This window comes from Saimiri boliviensis, chromosome 10, assembly GCF_048565385.1.
Source record: "Saimiri boliviensis isolate mSaiBol1 chromosome 10, mSaiBol1.pri, whole genome shotgun sequence".
In the NCBI taxonomy this organism is placed as follows: domain Eukaryota; kingdom Metazoa; phylum Chordata; class Mammalia; order Primates; family Cebidae; genus Saimiri; species Saimiri boliviensis.
Window position 1 is genome coordinate 98062593 of NC_133458.1, and position 19962 is coordinate 98082554.

Sequence of the window (19962 nt, forward strand, 5' to 3'; positions counted from 1 at the left end):
TATTAAGCTGTAGCTTGGAGGAAACAGGCAGCCAGCAGTTGTTTTGGGCTCTCTATCTCTGCCCTGTATTCAGGTTATAGCCCTAGCTCTGATTCCCAGTGTCCCCTCGAGTACTTTTAGTCCCTTTTGTTCCACAGGATTCAAGCTCCTTCCTGCCACTTCTTACTCAGGATGTGGATCACGGCACAGGGTTTCTGTAATTCTCTTTTGTTTTTGGTTCCCAGAGTTGTCTGTCTCTGGCACTAGCTTTTTTATAAATATATATTTTATTATAATTTTACCTACCTTTGCATGTGTTTGAGCAGAGCATTTGTCAAAAACTGAACTTACTAGACCATCTTGACCGGAATTCACATCAAATGTTTTCACCTCCTAATGACTGAATTGGATCAGCCTGCAGCAGAGTGATTTGACTGCATCGGATCTAGTCATGTAAATGGTGTTGAAGAAATATAAAACCCTAAAATTTCAACTAAGTCCATTCACTGGCTGTAAAATCAAAGGTTTTTAAAACCTTCTATTTGTTGGTGGTTGTTCAGAAGAGTCATCTATTCTACGGCTGTGAGATGGTGAGGTGGAGCTGTGAGCAGAAGCCAGCATGCATGGGGAGGGAGGGGGCACATGAGCCAGAGGGAGGCATCTGTGTTGCTCCTGAGGCAGGAAGGGAATTAGAGAGCTGGGCATTGCAATGAGGTGGTGAGCACATCTGCTAGTGAAAGTATGATTCCAGATCCTTCCCTACACCCCTCAGGATGCGGAGCACAGCTGACCTGCAGCTTCTGTCCTGCAGTGTCAGTCTGTACACTGTGTAGTAGCAATTACACAGATTAATTATGTCTGTTTTTTGAGAACTACCTACTTCCACCTTTGACCATTTCCCAAGTCCTGTAGGCAGAGGAGTGTGTTTTACAGCCCTGCAAGCTTTGGAGATGCTCAGAACTCAGAGCCTAAGACACTTCTTTTGGGGCCACTTTAGATGGCTAAAGACAAGGTAGCTGTAATTCTGACTCAGAGGCCTTGGAAATCCAGTGGCCACCCCTGGGTCCCCAGCAGAGCGAGTGGGACCCAGGACAGCTCTGCATATTCTTGGAGATGACCAGGATGCCCTCAGAAGTCCCTCCTGACCTAGCAAGGCTATGACCTTGTCAGGAGCAAACACAATTTCTTCACGCTGGAGTTGCTTGGTTTAAAGCTGATTTCCTCCAAATGCTCTGTAGTCCTAAGAGCATAGTAACCTCAAACAGAGATGAGACAGGAAGGGGCTTCCAGAGACTACAATGCAACATCTGCTCACTACTCAAAACCAAGTTAGTAGAATTGAAGCAAATCTGAACTTTAAGATGAACCTTTTTTTCTGAGGATCGTTCTCTTTTGTGTAGTCATAAACTAAATGGGAGACTGATCACTCACACCCCACATACCCAGCTGAGAAACATTAATGCACACCCAATAAGTGTCTGTCACCTTGGCAGCACTGGGGGCAGAAAGGAATAAGACAGTCCTCACCATGGAAAAAGACACCTATCAACAGACAATGGGACTTACAAGCAAACCATTGTTAATACAATGTTAATTCTACCTAGATGATTTTGACAGAACTGCAAAGAGAAATTAGTCAGGGAAGAAGGGAATAAGGAGCATCCCAGGCAGTCACAGAGGCAAGAAAATTTCAAGGGTGACCTAACAGATGCAAAGTCCGCTTGTTTGACTTGGGTGAGGGAGCTACAGAAATTGAAATTAAAAAAGCAGGCAGAAATAAGTCACGTTTCATCTAAGATGCCACAAATTGTAAAATGAACTATTATTTCATGGTCAACCAAGAAAAAAAAATGCTGCTAATTGAATTATCACACACCATTGATTGCAAAACATCCCAATTTAAAATGGGTTAAAATGTAAGGCAATATGCCTCTCAGAATGGATGAAATATGGTAATTCCTCAAAGAAGAAATGTAGAAGTGAATTAATACTAAAAAAAAACATTTTTAGTAGAAAGATAACTTCAACCCAAATGTAGGTATCATTTTGCTCTTATCAAATTGGTAAAGTATTAAAAATAATGTTTAGCATTAGCAAGGAGATAATGAAATGGACAAACTCATGCTAAAAGCATACATTAATACTATCTTTCCGGAAATCACTTTGGTAATAATGTATCAGGAACCTAAATATGTGCTTATTCTTTGAGCCAGTAATCTCACCTAGAGGAATCTATCCTAAATCCATACTTACAGACTCAAAAGATTTCTGTATAAGAATGTAAGTTCACTTATAAAAATGCAAGTTATATGAATGCTATATTATCAATAAGTATATAAATAAACTGTGGCATAATCAAAAATGTTAGTCAATTACTGAAATAGTTGTTAAAGTATTTAATAACATGGAGAAAATCTCATAATGTAGTGGTAAGTTTTAAAGGGGTGGAAACAAAACTCTACATAAAGTATGAATCCAATTCAAATCTAGGGAAAAGGCATTTAATATAGACTAGAAGGAAAGGTAATCTTGGTTAACTCTGAGTTGTAGCATTATTAGTAACATTATTCCTTCTTATGATTTTTATTATTTTTCAAAATTTCTACAATGATATGATGTTTATCTTTTATAACCTTTCCTTACCCCAAACAGATGTGCTTTTCCAAATTCTGCTTGTTAAAATTAAATAAAAATTAAATTATAGTAAAGAATATAAGCACATGTATGGAGACAGAATGATCAATAGGTGCCCCTTATAGTAAACCATAATTACACTTGATCCTCATTAATACTTATGATTTTCCAGTACATGTTAGATTGGGTCAAGCAGAGGTAATATGTGCGTTCCATATTTCTCAATGGTAGAGATTATAATGAGCACCCACCATTGTCAATACTAGGCTAAATTTACAAGCATTATTTCTAATTCTTACCTTCTCCCAGACAGATGAGAAAACAGAAGTTCCAAGAAGCTGAAGAAGCACGTGTGAGCACACACAGTTTGAACACAGCAAAGTTGGGATTTGAACCTGGGTCTCACTCTCACCATAGACTCACACTCCTTTCCTTGCACTATTTGCCTCTAAAAGGTAGATCCTTCCATAGCATGTCCAGAAGAACATCAAAGAGGGCCAAAATTCTATTCGTTCTATAGGCGAGTGGGGGAGATTGAGAACCAACTACAGAAATATTTATGTCCATTCATTCCTAGAGGGACCTCACAAATGTGGATGACAGAGACAACGCTCTCTGATAACAAGAGAAGACTGGATAACTATGGGGCCACGTTCTCAGTTTACCAACTCAACTCCTGAGAAACTAGTCCTTTCCATTGTCTGTGGCCACTAAGATAATGGTGCAATGCTGTTTACCCACCTGGCAATGTAAGGTGACTTGTGGAGCTGGTGCTTGGGCCTGGTGAGCCATGAGAATGCCACTTTGTGCCTGTGAAGAGAAAAAAGAACATGAGAAAAAATAGAATTGTGGAATGACCTGGTGGACAAGTAAATGTTCATCTGAAATGTTATCAAATTTGGGTCTGAAAACAACCTTTAGAAGCAGATTAGGTGAGGTTGCATGGTGGCACATATTCTGTGGTCCAGAAAGGCTGGGAGTGTCGCCTTTGCCTTTGTGTGTGTGACAATACTCAGCTCCTCTGGCTGGAAAGTTGACATGTTGCGATCCATGTGCCACTGAGCAAGGCTACATTTTAGGATCGCAGGGGAAGCTTTCTAAATCTGCAGTTGCCTGGGTGTCTCTCCCACAGTTCTAAGGTGGAGGCCCAGCATTGATGTTTCTAAAGCCCCTCATTCTAATGTGCTTTCATCCAGGACGGAGGACTGTCTGAAGGAGGTGAAGCTCTAATTTAGAATGAGGGAATCAGGGGGTTTGTCCCTGCTTTGTGCTTATAGGCTTTACTCGTTATTGGAGCTCAAGCAATTAACTGGATCTTTCTGAAGCTCAGGTCTTCATCTAAAAATGAGGAGAATAACAGCAAATTACATCAAAGTGTGCCAGTGAGGATTAAAGGAACCAAGGTGTGTCCAGTGTCCAGGAATGATGGGAAACTCCACAAATGTTAGGTTAGTGGGTTTTCTGAGTTTCCCAGCAACTGGCAACAGAATTCCTATTAGGAAGGGAATTATCTTTGTTCTAATAAAGTATTTAATGGGTCACGAGGCAATGAAAAGGCAAAGCTCAGGAAGGAATCAATAAGAAGAGAGAAGAATAAAGGCACAAAGGGAAGACTGAGTGGTTCTGCCAGAAAAAATTTACGTTTTTTGTATATATGTATGTGTACGTATATACACGTGCATTTATTTACGTATAAATATATACACAGACACATATATGCACACATCTTATACATAAACATAAATATTTATTCATTCATTCATTCATTCATTCATTTTGTCATTCAGAGTGGGAAGAAAGAGGCCTGGAAGACAGATTCTAGCAGCATGGCAGATGCCTGCAGTCTGGGCTGGCAGAAATGCAGAGAGAATTCCTCAGCAGAGGATATCCATGAGTCAGTGTTAGGTTATTTCTGTCAGGAGTCCCCAGAAACTTCCCAAATTTTAGTAAAGTCTACTTTATATGCAAAGGCCTGGTGTAAGTGGAAGCTGTGCTAATTGAGAAGACCCTGTGTGCCAATATAGTCACCAGTAAAGATAATAAGAGAATCCAAAGGCCGGGCAGTGTCTGAGGAAGCAGGCACTTGGGGTTGGAGGTGAGTGGGTGAGTGGTAAGCTTTCCCTATCCCAGAATCCCTGGGAAAGAATGGAGACATGCACTCTGGATGACGTCTGAGATTGTTCCATTTTACTTCATTATTTTTGAGATGGAGTCTCACTCTGCTGCCCAGGGTGGAGTGCATTGGTGTGATCTTGGCTCACTAAAACCTCCGCCTCCTGGGTACAAGTGATTCTCCTGCCTCAGTTTCTGAGTAGATGGGGCTAGAGGTGTGCACCACTATGCCTGGCTAATTTTTGTAATTTTAGTAGAGACAGGGTTTCATCAGGTTGTCCAGGCTGGTCTCAAACTCCTGAACTTGTGATCCACACACCTCTGCCTCTCAAAGTGCTGAGATTACAGGCATGCGCCACCGCGCCTGGCCTCATTTTAATCTTAGTGGACAGAGCACCAATCCTGACATTCTGCAACAAATGCCCTCCAGTCAGTAACAAATATTATTATTAAACATTATTTATTTCTTTTCTTGCAGCAGTAGTAGTGTTAATAGTAGTAAAAGAGAAAACATAAAATTAATTTAAACGGCTCAGACCTACAAAAACTGTTAATTTGCATGAGAAGAAAGGAACTGTATGTAGTGGGATCTTTATTTCTCCATTTTCCAGGTCTCGCAGATGCCTGAAAGGTCAGAGTTGGTGGAGAACATAGAGGGTCCAACCCTGGCTGTAGCTATGCCTCAGTTCTTGAACTTCAGCTGAGGAACTCAGTTACTCCTCAGCTGATTTTTATAAATATGACTTCCAAGGTCCTTGTTTGGATCCTGAAGCAGAATCTCCAGGGAATGGAGCCATGAATTTGCAGTTTAACAATTTCGCCAGGTGAGTTCAATGATGATCTTATAATCTGGTACTTCATTGGTCTAATGAAGTGTCTTGGAGACTCTGAGGTGAAAGATTTACCCAAACTGACACTCTGTGCCAGGGTCAGTCCTGCCACACTGCACAGCCCCAGTGGATGCCGGTCGCACTGTATCCTACACAAAGATTGGTGGACCCTGGGTGTGCAACAAGTGGGCCCTGTTAGGAGGCATTACCAGAGGCACATCTGTACCTTCGACCTTGTGGTCCGCAGCCATTCCTGCTCCATCTGAAATGTCTCTGTGTCCCACTGGATCTGCCTCCACTATGGGGATGCCAATCACTCTGCATTTGACCCTCCACTCACAAGATTTTTTTTGCTTGTCTCATTGAACCTTTGGGATAGGGTTTCTCAACAGTGGCACTGTGACATTTGGGCTGTACAATTCTTTGTGGTGGGGACTGCCCTGTGTACTGAAGAATGTTTGGCAGCATACCTGGCCTCTACCCATGAGATGTCAGCAGCCCCTCCCTAGTCATGACAATCAAAATTGTCCTCCAGATGATGATGACAAATATCCTCTGGAGGCAAAAGTGCCCTCAGTTGAGAAACGCTATTTTAGGATGGAGACAGGGCTTCGAGTTTTATTCAGAGCTGTGGTCCCCAATTTGGCTGCTTGGTCATTGGTAACAGGCAATCCCACATATTAAGCAGTTACTATGGCACTGTTAGGCACCATGAAATATAGATTTGTTGTTGTTTCTAATGTTAACATTCTCACAATAAAATTATTCCCATTTTATAGCATTTTTGAAGACAAAAATGTTTAAATAACTTGCCTAAAGTTACTGAGTGTTGGGGTAAGAGAGAAAAATTTAAGTCAAGATCATTCAAAGTTCAAACTTCAGGAAATTTTTCCCCTGACTCTTGCTGCTTCTTAACCAACCCATTGTCTGGGTTTCCTTCAAGCACAGTCTCTCAAAGTCATCTAAGAGGAAGAAAAACCTGGGACAATTATTTTAACGAAAAGAAAAAGTAAAACCAGATTCCCAGGCCTCACTAAGCACTCGGACCAGCATTACTGGAGGCAGGGCTTAGGGACCTGGATTTTTCACAAGTGGCCCAAGTGATTCCCATCACCAGCGAGGCTTGGAACACCTTGTGTGGTAGAAATTTTTTCTTTTTCTTTTTCCTTCTTCTTCTTCTTTTTTTTTTTTTCGGTCTAACTAATGAAACGTGTGCCATTCTACTTTTTTTTTTTTGGTCAAGTCTCACTCTTGCCAGGCTGGAATGCAGTGGTGCGATCTCAGCTCACTGCGACCTCTGCCTCCCGAGTTCAAGCAATTCTCCTGCCTCAGCCTCCTAAGTAGCTGGGACTACAGGTGTATGCCACCACGCCCAGCTAATTTTTGCATTTTTAGTAGAGATGGGGTGTCACCATGTTGGCCAGGATGGTCTCGATCTCTTGAACTCATGATCCTCCTGCCTCAGCCTCTCAAAGTTCTGAGATTACAGGCATGAGCCACCACGCTCAGCCTGGCATTCTGCTTTTTGTGGATACTCTTGTGAAGCTGAGAGACCAAATTTAATGTTGCCTACATAAGTACCTGAAAAACTGCAAAGTGTTCAATGGCCACAAACTTTTAGCGTTGCTACCTGTAGAAACACCTAATATTGCCAAGTTATTTCATAGAAATGCTTGGTGGAATTTTAAAAAAATAACTTACTATGATTGTCCAGAATTGATAGCTTTCCACAGAGGTAGCTTTGCATCCCCTAGGAATCTTCTCTGCAAACATTAAGTAAGGGAACTTTGGGAACCGTGAGTCAGTGAAAAAGCAGAACTGCAAGCCCTCTAGAAACGCTGTTATTTTCTCTGTTTGCTTGGTGAGATGCCCAATATATCGGGAAAGGGGTGAAGCCATCCCACCTCTCATAATCATGAGTCATAAACAGGTAGCAGGCGGGGATGCATGAAATAAGACTGGTTTTGATTTCACCACAGGCCATTGGGGATGGTTAGGCTCTGAGTCAGCCTCCCACTGGCTTCCAGTTCACTGAGGTTGTGTTCCTGAATCACTTTCCACGCCGAAGCTACCAAATTACCTATCACTTTACTCAAAGTTCCACTCATGGGAGTGATACCCAACTCAGCTAAGTTTCATTTTCTAAAGCCCTTTGCCCTTCACCCTTCCCTTGCTCCCTCCCATGTCTAGGAAGAACATCAGAAACCTGATGGGAATACCCAGTCTAGACCCAGCTTCTAAACTGTAGTGTACGATGAACACAGAAGGCTTCAGACCACCCACCACAAAGAACCGGTTCTTGAATTCATTGTAGAACTCTACTCTGTCAGTGGTTTTCAATCCTGGCTACATATTAGAATCATCTGTGGAGTGTTTAAACAATATGCTGACACCTGGCTCTTCACCCCAAGATGCTGGTTAGTTGGTCTGGATGGGACCTGGGCATGGGGACTTCTTAATGTCCCCAGATGAGCCTGAACTGCAGTCATGAGAAGCACCACCTTCAGTAAAGACCCAGAGAACATGTTTCTTTCACTTGTCAGGATGGAAGACTTCTTTTTTCTGAAACAACTGGTGTGCTCATCCTCACGAATGTGAATCTTGTGAATTGTTTCCTTCCATTTAAAAGTAGGATTCCGGGCTGGGTGCGGTGGCTCAAGCCTGTAATCCCAGCACTTTGGGAGGCCAAGGCGGATGGATCACGAGGTCAAGAGATCGAGACCATCCTGGTCAACAAGGTGAAACCCCGTCTCTACTAAAAATACAAAAAATTAGCTGGGCATGGTGGCGCGTGCCTGTGATCCCAGCTACTCAGGAGGCTGAGGCAGGAGAATTGCTTCAACCCGGGAGGTGGAGGTTGCGGTGAGCCGAGATCTGGGTAACGAGCGAAACTCTGCCTCAAAAAAAAAAAAAAAAAAAAAAAAAAAGTAGGATTCCGGAAAGCTTAGACCCAGTTTATGACCTAATGCCAGGAATGGAGGAGGCCGATTTAGCCTGCACGTCTGCATGCTAACATTTACCCTGCTTTGCTCCATCTATGCTAGCCCTACTTCATGACTCTGCTTTTATTCTCCTTTCTTAATCATTAAAAAAAGCAATGTATTAAATGTATATGATTTTAGAATTCTCAAATATTTTATAAATGAGGTAAAATAAAAGCAAATAAACAACTATGTCAATGCTGCTATTGCTAAATTTCATTTTTCTCATCAATAAAATTTAGGAAGCATCAATGCCAGGACGATAATGGTGAGCATCAAGTAAGAGTACACATGTGACGGTGCTTAGCAAACTGTGTTGTACGATACAGTGTTTGTTATTCTTTTTAGAAAGGTGTATGTGCACGTGCATGTGCGCATGTGTGTGTGCACATGTGTGCATTTGTGTGTGCGTGTGTGTGTCTAAGTAGGTAATCTGTCATCTTTGGGAAATAAACACTTAAAGGTCAGGAATTACATTGCTCTTGACTCACAGCGTGTGGCTACTTAAGGAGTAAACAACCCAATCTGTCAGCTTGGGGCAGAAATGTCACCACTACAACTTGTATGACTTGAGGTATCCTTTGACAAACGAATAGCTTTCAGATATTTCAAATTAATGTCCTTGTTTGGTTCTGCTAAAGGGCAATGAATCCAATTCATCAAGAGTCTGAAGTAGACAACAGTGATGAAAGTGACAACTAAGGCTACCCACCTCAGGATGAACACACACCTAAGACTCAGGGACTTCACAAAGTTAGTGCTAAAGCACAGTGATTTGCAGCGTAACCTCAAACAAATAATTTCCCTTCTGCAAAATGGGGTTAGCCTGGCCAAGTCTATGCCTGCTGGTGAAAGGGTGATTTAAGAGCCCTTTAGACAAAACATCATCATTATTAATGGTCTGGCAATAGCAATGTTATTATAGTACAACCAGATCCCACAGGGTGGAGGAGGATGCTGAAAGGCTGAAGTATGAAAAACTTATTGGCCATTTCAATCTCTCTGTTTTAGCATATTGTAAATGACTGCTTTTCTGATATCCACAGACCTCTGATCATTATTGCTGAGCATATCTGCCAACACCTTCTTTGTGCTCCATTTGGGCTGAGGCAGAGGGCAACGAGCCATTGCCTGAAGCCTCAGAACAAATCATAATTTTTGCCCCTTTACAGCTTTGAAGAGAGGGCATCGATAAAAGTCCAAGTTCTGCTTTAGGCTGGGGGATTACTGAAAGAGTCTGGAGGGCTTAAGTTACTGTTGTCAGGTACATTTAGCAAAAAAGAAAAAAATGAAAAGAGTCTGGAGTGCTTAACTGTACCCCGCCCCCCCCACCACACACACACACACACACACACACACACGCACACGCACACCTCCATAAGAGTTATCTTCCAATAATATATAAATTAGAGTTGAATATTCAGAGTATCAGAGTATTTAATGTTATTTTCCTCCACCATACAACCACCATCAATACTAGGTTTGCTTTTGCGTGACTTGAAGATGTCTGTTCATCACAAAGAACAGTGATTAAAAACAAGAGCTATTCAAAGATGCAACACCACATGCTATTTAAATATGGCTTTCGAAATATTTGAATATGCTTTGAACTTGAATTGGGCATATGAATAAGGAGTTCAAAAAATGATCACAACCTATAACCCAGTCACTGTCCAATGGAATTTTGTTCAATGGAGATATTCAGAAATGTGGCAAAGCCTTATGTACAAAGAGCTCCACTGCTGTTATTTACAATTGCAAAAAGTAAAATAAAAGCATATAATTTAATTTCTCAATGGCAGAGAGGTGGTTAAGTAAATTGTGCTGGAGCCACAGAATAAAACATGTTGCTATTGAAATTATATTAATGGAGAGGTTAAAAAACTCACAAGAAAATGCTTACAGTCCAATGTTGTGTGAACAAACCATAATTCAAAATTTGCTATATGGCCTTAACTCTGTAAAAATGCATAGCAAAAGATCATAAGAAAATAAAGTACCTACAATGCTTAATTGTTGGATGGGGTATTACAAGTGATTTTAAGTTTCCTATTATACTGTCTATGCTTTCTAAATTGAGTAAATTCTATTTTTACTTTAAGAAATAAAAAATTAAAAAATAAGTTTCCATGAATGGCAAGCATAGCTGCTTTGGAGGAACATCACAGTCCCCTTCATCAGAGTAATGCTATCCAGAAACATATACCAGGTGGCCCCGGTGAAGGGGAGGTATTTGTGTAATATGCAGTATCACCACTAGAGGGTTCTCTTTCAGGAGCTGGTTGGAAGGCATCAGGCTGGGTGCCATACAGGATGTAAACCACTTTTATTCCCATAAACAGGAGTAATGACTACACAGAGTCCCTGACTGATGATGGCCCAACTTAAATTTTTGGATTTCATGATAATGGGAAAGCAATACACAATCACTAGAAACCACATACAACCATTCTGTTTTTCACTTTCAGAACAGTATTCAATAAATTACATGAGCTATTCAACACTTTACTATATAATATTCTTTGCATTATGTGAATTTTAGCCAACTCTGTGATAATGTGTCTTGTGTATGCCTAAGGCAGGATAGCCTAAGCTACGATGCAAACCTGGCTGGTAGGCTAGGCCTATTAAATGCATTTTTGACTTATGATTTTTCAAACCCACAATGGGTTTATCAGGACATGACCCCATGATAAGTCAAGGAACATCTGTATTCCCTAGTCAGACTCCTTATGTTCATGGCTGGAGCAGGAAAATATTGCCAAATATGCCCCTTTCAAGAATAGGAGAAAGAAAAAGTTTGCAATTCAAACAGCTAGCACGCAGGGCTGTGAAATTATAATATCATTGTACCCCAAAGAAAATTAAACATATGGAAGCCAGCGTAATTCCACGAATGCTGAGAATTCTTATGCCTCTGAGGAGCTTCTGATAACCCATTTACTTCATCCCTCCTAGTCAAAACTGGTGAAATGAAACGTGATATAATCATACTCTGTATATGTCTTTCAGTGTGCAGGCAAAAGCACTTGGTGCCTGGGTATTATGAGGTGTTTAAGGGAATATAAAAGAGACAGATGGTTGAGTGAGTTTGGGCAGCCCTATATCTGAGACAGAACACAGATAACAATGAGAAACATTCAAAGGAAAATAAAAACAGCCTTTTCATTTTTCCAACTCCAATTAAGAGGTTAACGCATTTTTATTTGGTCATCAGAAGAACATACAAGTACTTATGCATTGCTAGATGCGGGGGGAACATTATACATTGAAGGACTGTCAGGCTCACCTGTGCAATAAAGATTTACAATAAACACATCATTAATTTTTCTGAGAGCAGCTCAGTATACTCTTTTTTTACATGAATCCTTACGATGTAATTTTGCATTTGGAGATAGATGCTATGGCATTTGGATACACTCTTCCTTAGAATGGATGGCCATTCTTTTGCCCTGTGATGTACAAATGCAAATTACAACCTGCATTTTACCTGCCAGAAGTGTATTTCACATCATGGAAGTACACTCTATCACTGCCATGAAATCAAAACAAATCCATATTACCATCTTCCCTTTTGGAAGAGCGTTCTCAGAACACATCCAGAAATCTCTTCCTTATTCCTCCAAAGAACTATTTATTCAGCTAGATATTGTTTGGAGGTTTGAGTTTGGGTTCTGCTTGCCTCTCTCTTTTGAGTCTTGCTAAACATTCTTGATATTAATCTAGATATCTCTCGCAAAGCCAGCTGAACAGCAGCAACATCTAAAGCTGAGGAGATGGGTTGAGTTCTCCATTCACACATGCCTAGTGCCCTCATGAGGAGAGAGCCTACAGACCCATGGTGAGTAGGGTCTCTTTAGGATGTTATGTATCCTAAAGAGAAAAACCTGTGAGTGCAAAAATTGTGCTCTACACAAAGGGAAAACAGCAACAGCATATTTGCCTCGAAGTGACTCACCTAGCTTTGGGTAACTGATTTCTCATAAAGACTTCCTTCTTCCTTTTCCCAATCTATTTCTGCCTCCCCATCTATCCCCAGCGACCTTTGACACCCAAAACTTCCCCATGTGAATTACATGGAACAAGATGCTTTTATTTTTCCCATTATTTTGTGTTTGTATGTGCTAAAATGATACTGCAAGCAGAATCGGTTACCTGAACAGAAGCAAAAGAAGAAATTTGTAAAGAGTAGAAAAATAGGAGAAAAAAAGGAAAGCATAAAGAGTTTGAAAAGGAGAAGACAGTTAAATTAGATGGGGGGAATCTGGTTGTACAGTGAGCACAAGAGCTGATAAAAACCTAACCAAGCTCTACAAATGAAAATAGCAAATATATTTTTAAAAATTTTACAGCATATAAAATTGTACAAAAATATCATCAAAGCAAGAAAAAAGGAAATGTATTCTCTATAGTTCTACCTCTAGAATCAGTTACTGGACAATACATATGGCTGTAGGTTTTTCCTATACATCTATATATATTAATATAATATGTGACTGTATTTCTGTACCATCACACATATATCCGCTCAAAGACAAGGAGAGTAGTACACAAATTCTACACCAAGATAGGTCATGAGAGGGAAGCAAAGACTATATAAGGATGTGTCTCAGGGCAATCTATTAAAAACCCATTCTATAGCCATTGGGTTTTAATGGGCTTTATTTTAAATAAGTTACCCTTCATCAAAGACTGACTGAGAAATGATTCTGCAGGTTCAGAAGCCAGCACTCATGAGGAATACATGAGTGAGGTTTAGGAATCCCAGCTGAAGCTGACCAAAGCTGAGAGGATGGGTCTCTAGTTGGCACTGTCTCTGGTCTGCAACAGCAAGCATTTACACCCAAGGGTGACAAGGTCTCCTCAGGGGAGACTGAATGAGTGTGCCCTGAGCAATCTGAAAGGGCCCACACCCCACTCCCTGCTTCTCCCGGCTCAGCAGATGGCAGCCCAGGCTGGGTGCAAGTACAGTTAGTGAAGCCAGCCATTGCCAGGATTAATCCACTTCCGCTTGGGAACAGAAGCCAGAATAAACATGAATTCATGTCAAATATGTCTGGCAATATTTTTTTAAAAATGAATCAGGTGGGGGTATTTAAGAAAACAATCAGGAATTAATAATATTTAAACTTGACCATGATACATCTTTCAGTCCAGGTCATCCACTGCACAACTGTTCCTTGTTTAATATGAAAACAAGAAGCTATTTCAGTGGTGCAGTTCTTGTTTAATTCACACATTCCTGGATAAGCACTCAGTCTTTTTACAAATGTCCAAGGAGAACCTTCAGAAGCCTGCTTTCCATTTTTCTAATCTTCCTGGGCCTACATTCACGATCAGATAAACTGTCTAATGTAAATGACTCTGTCATTTTACATTAGACATTTGTCAACATTCTAATTCTAGTGTCACCTCTGTGCCCACCAGTGTCTTTGGTGAGAGGAAACCTTAAAAACTAAAATCTGGCTTTGGCAGGTAATATGTCTCTTGATCCCCAAAGAGAGGTTTTATTATAGGAATATCATCACTGCTCATTGCAATTTTTTCATTAAATTCATTTTCTCAGTGATAATGAGGGCTTTAATCATGGATCACAGTGGATAAATTATAAGTATTACTTTCCATTTGTTCATGAATAAGATCCAATATAACATCATTATTGCAACATTATGTTCTTTAACATCTAATGTCACCATTGTTCGGTGCTGTATCAATCATATTATTGGTGGAGCAGAACTATGCAGTGATTCCTCATGCTGCACATAGAGGATCTCCTATTTGCTTCAGGATATTCTGTTCAAGGTTTTAAAAGTTTCAACTTGGATTTTCAGTAAATCTACTGATGTTTCATAGAGATTGCTGTCATCATCCCTTTTGGAAAGACATTCTCAAATGAATCCTGTTTTATTGTTTTGTTTTTTTTTTTCTTAAATCAGGAGGCCATAGAAAAGTCTTTATTTTATTTTTTCATACATTTGGCTAGGACAATTTCTCCCAAATTACCTGCAATTTCCCATCTCTTATGATAAGCTATTTGTGTGAGTAGGGTATGCCTGCATATACTTAGAAGATAAGAAGATAAGCCTTTAGCAATGTGCTTGGCATATAGGAGATGCTGAATACATTTTCAGGGATATTTGAATTTTGTTTGCATTCACAAGTAGATAGTGGAATTCAGTTAGATGATTCTGCATGTGTTTCCTGAATGCTGACCATGTTCCAAGCACTGTGGTGGGCCAGCACTGCATCTCCTGTGGGGTGTGTGGGCATCTCAGAATCAACAAAGTTTCCAATTAGGAAAAAAAATGTTGCCTGAATTCCCTGAATTCTCTTTATTTGGGATAGAACACTACATACACAGGTTTCCAGTCTCAGACTCTTCTCTATTTCACTACAAGAAAAAGATTTCGTGCTTTTTTTCCTATTGTTTTTCCTAGGCTTTGTGGGGAATGCTACAAAGTAATTTCCATCATCAAAATCTCTGCTCATAGATTAAGAAAGAAGAGAATATGTTACATCATCTATTTATCTATCAATCTATCTGTCTAAAGAAAAGTGACCCATGAGAGAAGTGATACTAAAATAAACAGTATCCATACTTCCAAAACATGGATAACAAACTGGTCTCCAACTTTTTGGGTTACTGTCTCATATCCCGTGATAATGTTGCTTTTTACTTTTCACTTTTGTATTTAAAGACATGGTCCAAGTAGAAAATATAATATCATGACTTAAATTCTACAAATGAATCACATGTGCACTAGGTTATTATTTGGCTCTCAGATGTTTAGGTATTATTTTACTGTTTAAGTGTATCAGATCCACAATGGGATCATGTCAGATGTTTTCAGTGGTTTTTAAAAGCTCCAGAAATGAAATTGACAGAACAAAGTCCATTTGAATTTAATGGGTTAGAAATGAGTCTCTTGCCTGCTGCCATAAACTATTAGGGCTCATAACCTAAGAAAGTTGGCACACACACACACAAATGGAACAAAGGCCTCCATAAGAATGGGTCATTATGCCACTGAAACATACCACATTAACACAACTTAAATATAGAGCTACTTGGTGATATGGGGACCCAAATTCAAGGGCTAACTCGATTTGTCACATTTTACCCGGGAACGTGTAGAGTGTGTGGTTATGTCTGTGGTAGGACTGTCCCTATTACTGTCCCCACATACTGGTCAATTCTTAATTCAGGAGTGTAAGCCCTTGCTGTGTGTTTGTAAGCTAGAGGAAGATGCCATAATCTGTGCAACAAAATAATGCTTGTCCAAAATTGCTGTTTAACTTGAAGAAAACTAGTTCAAGAGAATTAAAAGACCACAGAAAATAAGCTAGAGCTTTGGAAATGTTGCTGTTCCAGTCAGCACTATTTGGAATAATTATTTTAATGTTTTGTCAGCTCCAGTATCAAACCATAGCATCATCTAATATAGCAGTTTGTACTTTTAATAGATAACTTTGCATTTTTACTCAATACCCCTTTAAAACACTTTTTAAAGATTTTAAGCTAAGAGTGAGTTACATGGAGTCTTGTTCTACTTCACTGAGAGTTTTTGGTGTCACTTTTCATTCTTTAAGGAATGAAATTCTCTTTCCATTCTTTTTCAGTTGATTAATGACTTAAAGTAAATGAAAACCATTTCCATTTTTATCAGTGCTAGAAAAACATGGCTATATTCCTGTTTCTTTTTCAAATGTTGTTGCATGTAGCTTGTTGGATTATAAAATGGAAGCTGTAGACTTTCTATTTTGGCTGGCCAAAAAGCTCCACATACAAAAATACAGAATATAAATGAGCTAAAGGTCCAGGTTCCAAGGTCAAAAATTGACATACACTTGGTTATATTTAATTTCAATACAAAATCATACCACCTCTAAGAACATAGTTTGCAAAATGATGTCCCATAGATTGAACACAGCTTACAGGCGTATTTCATTTGACTAGCACAGTGTTTGTAAGTCTTTGAGTTAGTTGTCAATATGTGAAAATTTGGAGAGGGTTTATATCAAATCCTAGGTATCTAAGACCCCCATCGCCTCACAGCTCAAATCCAGTAGCTGCCTACCGACTACCCCTTTTTGACAGCACTCACCCTCTCCAATTTCTTAAAGTCCCCATTGCTCCTTCCTGTCTCACTGATACAAAGGCTTACTACGAATTGCCATTTACCACAATGACTGATATTACATGTCTTGTTTTATTCACTTACTTGACCTGTTAGGTTCTTGAAGCCATTTGAATTTGTGGCCATATTACGTAGTGAGGTCATTGTTAGGAAGCAGGGAGCATAACAGAAAAACCTAAGTGTTTCTCCAAGGCAAAACGTAAAGCTGTCAGAAGAAATCTGTTTAAACATCAGCATGCTGCTGTGCATTCTATACAACAAAGTTCTACAAATTTTTCTGTTGGGGGAACATCTCAGCAAGGCAAAGGTCTTGGTAGACCACATACAGTCTCTTTCTGAAAAAAATGCCAATATTTCACCTTAGTAAGGAAAGGACGTTTAAATATCTGTTTTCATGCTTTTTTTTATGTAGAAATTAAATCTGTAGTGGGGAATACACTTAAAACTATTGCCTCGCTCCCTTTCTTCCTATTACTAATCCCCACTTCATCACCAGCATGTGCTTTACTCTTGGGAAGGACTCAGAGATTCCTATGTAACCAAACCCCATTTTAAGAATACTTTTATCCAAATCACATCATTTAGACCCATAAAATTGCACTTTACTTGCACTCCCTTAGATCCCACCTGTAATCTGGTTTCAACGGGGCTGCAATGCTATTCTCTTTCCATGCTACATCTACTATTCTTATTTTTTATTCATGCTATTAATCCACTTCTACCTTGTATTTTTAAAACTCGCTAAAATGCAAAGAATTATCTGCCATATCTTCCTGATACTAATTCCTTTAGCACTTTACTGAATAAAAAGAAGAGTGATGAAGTCAAACCACAGATATCCAAAAGAAGATGACCAGCCAGTGGTAAAAATATCAGTAACCACTTAGTTACAGATGCTACCAGTGAAAACAATAGGTTCCCACTCAACAGTATGGCCATCAGCTGAACATTCAGGTTTATACTAATGAATGCACAGAGAAAATAAATTAAGCATCAAATAAAGATTCCTATACAATAATCTTTTTTTTTTTTTTTTAGAAAACAAAATTACATATTATACATGTGGGGGGAAAAAGCATAAAAACAACTTTAAGTCTGAAATGAAATTGGATTAAACTAATGTTCCTGACTCAGGAAAGGAACCAGAGACGGGAATCATCATCTTTGCTGTGATGAATGTTAGCATGGCTGTATTGTCAGTAGCCAGTGCAAAAATGACAACATTTAAAGTAACAGCATTGACAGTCATAAAATGGCAATTACTGTGTGTGTGGCTTTTTTCAGGCCTCTCCCAGCATATCCAAGATGTCCATTCTCATCAGGTAAGACAGGTGCCTTGAAAGCCAGGTCATTAGCAAAGGATTTTGAGGATGCCCCTTCATGTTTTATTTCTGTTAAAGAGTAAAAATCTCAAGTTGTTTGGTTTGCTCAGGGGACTATCTCCCAGAGTTCTAAGACCTCAAACCAACCCCCAAAGAGTCATCCCCTGGTAGGAGATGGTGTGAGAGAAGGCCAAGGGTTGGAGGGGGGGCTTGTTTTTGAAAGTTGTACACCTTCTCCAGATACGGGTCTTTGTGGAAGAAGGAGAAGAAGGAGAATGAAGAAGCTCAGCTAGAATGATGAAAGACATTGGCAGCCTCTTTTATTGTCTATGAGGTCTTTTTACTCTTCTGAATCTGAAAAAAAGAAAAAGAAAAAGAAAAGTGTCAATGCTGCCTTTCCCCCCACTCCGCCCTCCAAGTCTGAGGAGAAGAAAATCTAGGGGACAAAAAAAAATGGGGAACCCAATTAAACATGTCCATAGTGTCATTGCTGTCTCCTTCATAACAAGGTTTATTCCATCTATAAGGGGAAAATCTTAGTGTAAAACTGTGAATACCAGTACATTTGAAATCTTAATAGTTGCTATAAACTAGCAAACAATTGATCATGCAATATGGATATTAAGCCACCTTCTTTTCCAATCAAGATGACAGTTTTGTTGCTAGATCTGGTCAATCTGTCTGAAGGTCAGTGGGATTGGAAGAAATCAGATTCATCTAATCCCAACTGTTTTCATACAAAAAGCAATGCTCCTCTCTCTCAGAATTCTTGCCCCACACTCAGAAGTTTCCCAGAGACATTTAAAGCAAGACGCATCCTAGCCCAAATCATTGTGCAGATGGGTGAATCACCTGAGTTCTTCACTGGACCCAGAGCAAGGAGGGTGGAGGAAGAAGACAAAGATGGAAGCAGGACTAAGTTAATAAAAACAATATCGGATTTTTTTTTAACCTGGTATGCCCTACCCCAGGTAACCTCAAAGGTCTTTGACAGAATTTAAAACAGCAACGACAAACCCACCATATTATTTCTTCCTATTAGTGTTACACGCTCAGCAAGTCATCATGCTTCATAGTTAAAAACTGTTCCCTCCTGTGCAGAGCTCCAGTGGGCTAGCAGTACAGTGGTCTGGACTTTATGAAGGGTAACACCATAATCTACGGAGATGTTAGAAGCCTTTATAGGACAAGGAAAGTTTCCCATTCAACTTTAAGGACTAAGATACTCTCCTAAGATTTAGCTGAATGTAGCAGAAAACTCACTGGGAGATAGGAGAGCTCCTTCTGATCTATTGTAATTACAATCAATTCTCAATTTTCCAGGGGCCATTGATCCAAGCTTCCTGCTGTCCCTCTAACTTTATTTTGTTCTTGACTGTTCATTATGTTTACTCTCCATTAACACCTTCACCCATTTGGGAGAAACAACAGATGAAAGTAAGGCTTCAGACCAATCACTTTACTCCAATACTAGCACTGATAAACCTGCCAGTGAGAGAAGGAGATTAACAAAAGCTGAAATCAAGGATGAGAAATTTTCCACTGATGCTGATAGTCTATGCACGGTTTGGTCCACATGGGAATTGCAATACAGGACTCTGTTCTTAGCACTCTGGCTCTACCATTATCAACTTGGGGTCATATGTCATGAGGCTTCTTTTAGAGTCATCATAATACTAACCATATTCAGAGATGTCCCCAGACCCTCAAAGGTAAAACCCAATTTTGTTAGGATAACAGAAGGTTGGGTTTGATTTTTTTAATAACAGACCCATTGGATGGAAAGAAGCTAGAGACAGATAGCTGGGGACAGCTGATAAGGACCACTATTAAACTCAGTGAGCCCCACCTGGCCAATAAGGCGAGTGATGCACGATCCAGACTGCTGGGTCTCATAGATGGAAAGAGGCCTATCTAGGGTCTTAAGGAACTCCAAAGGAGATCTTCCTCCATTTCTAATACTGCT

General features: G+C 39.8%; 1 protein-coding gene across 9 annotated transcripts in view; it reads right to left on the reverse strand.

Annotated features, from left to right (window-relative positions):
• PDE1C (phosphodiesterase 1C) overlaps window positions 1-19962 on the reverse strand; it is a 572342-nt gene that overhangs the window by 34725 nt on the left and 517655 nt on the right. For 8 of the 9 annotated variants that reach the window (XR_012512203.1, XR_012512204.1, XM_074379661.1 and 5 more), the window contains one exon: window positions 3355-3423. Coding sequence is in view for 7 of the 9 variants with exons in the window: in XM_074379661.1 (XP_074235762.1) it covers window positions 3355-3423 (69 nt within the window). In the remaining 2 variants the exon portion in view is untranslated. Of the gene's footprint in view, window positions 1-3354; window positions 3424-11714; window positions 18351-19962 lie in introns of those variants that run through there. The other variant, XM_074379665.1, reaches the window with a different exon arrangement.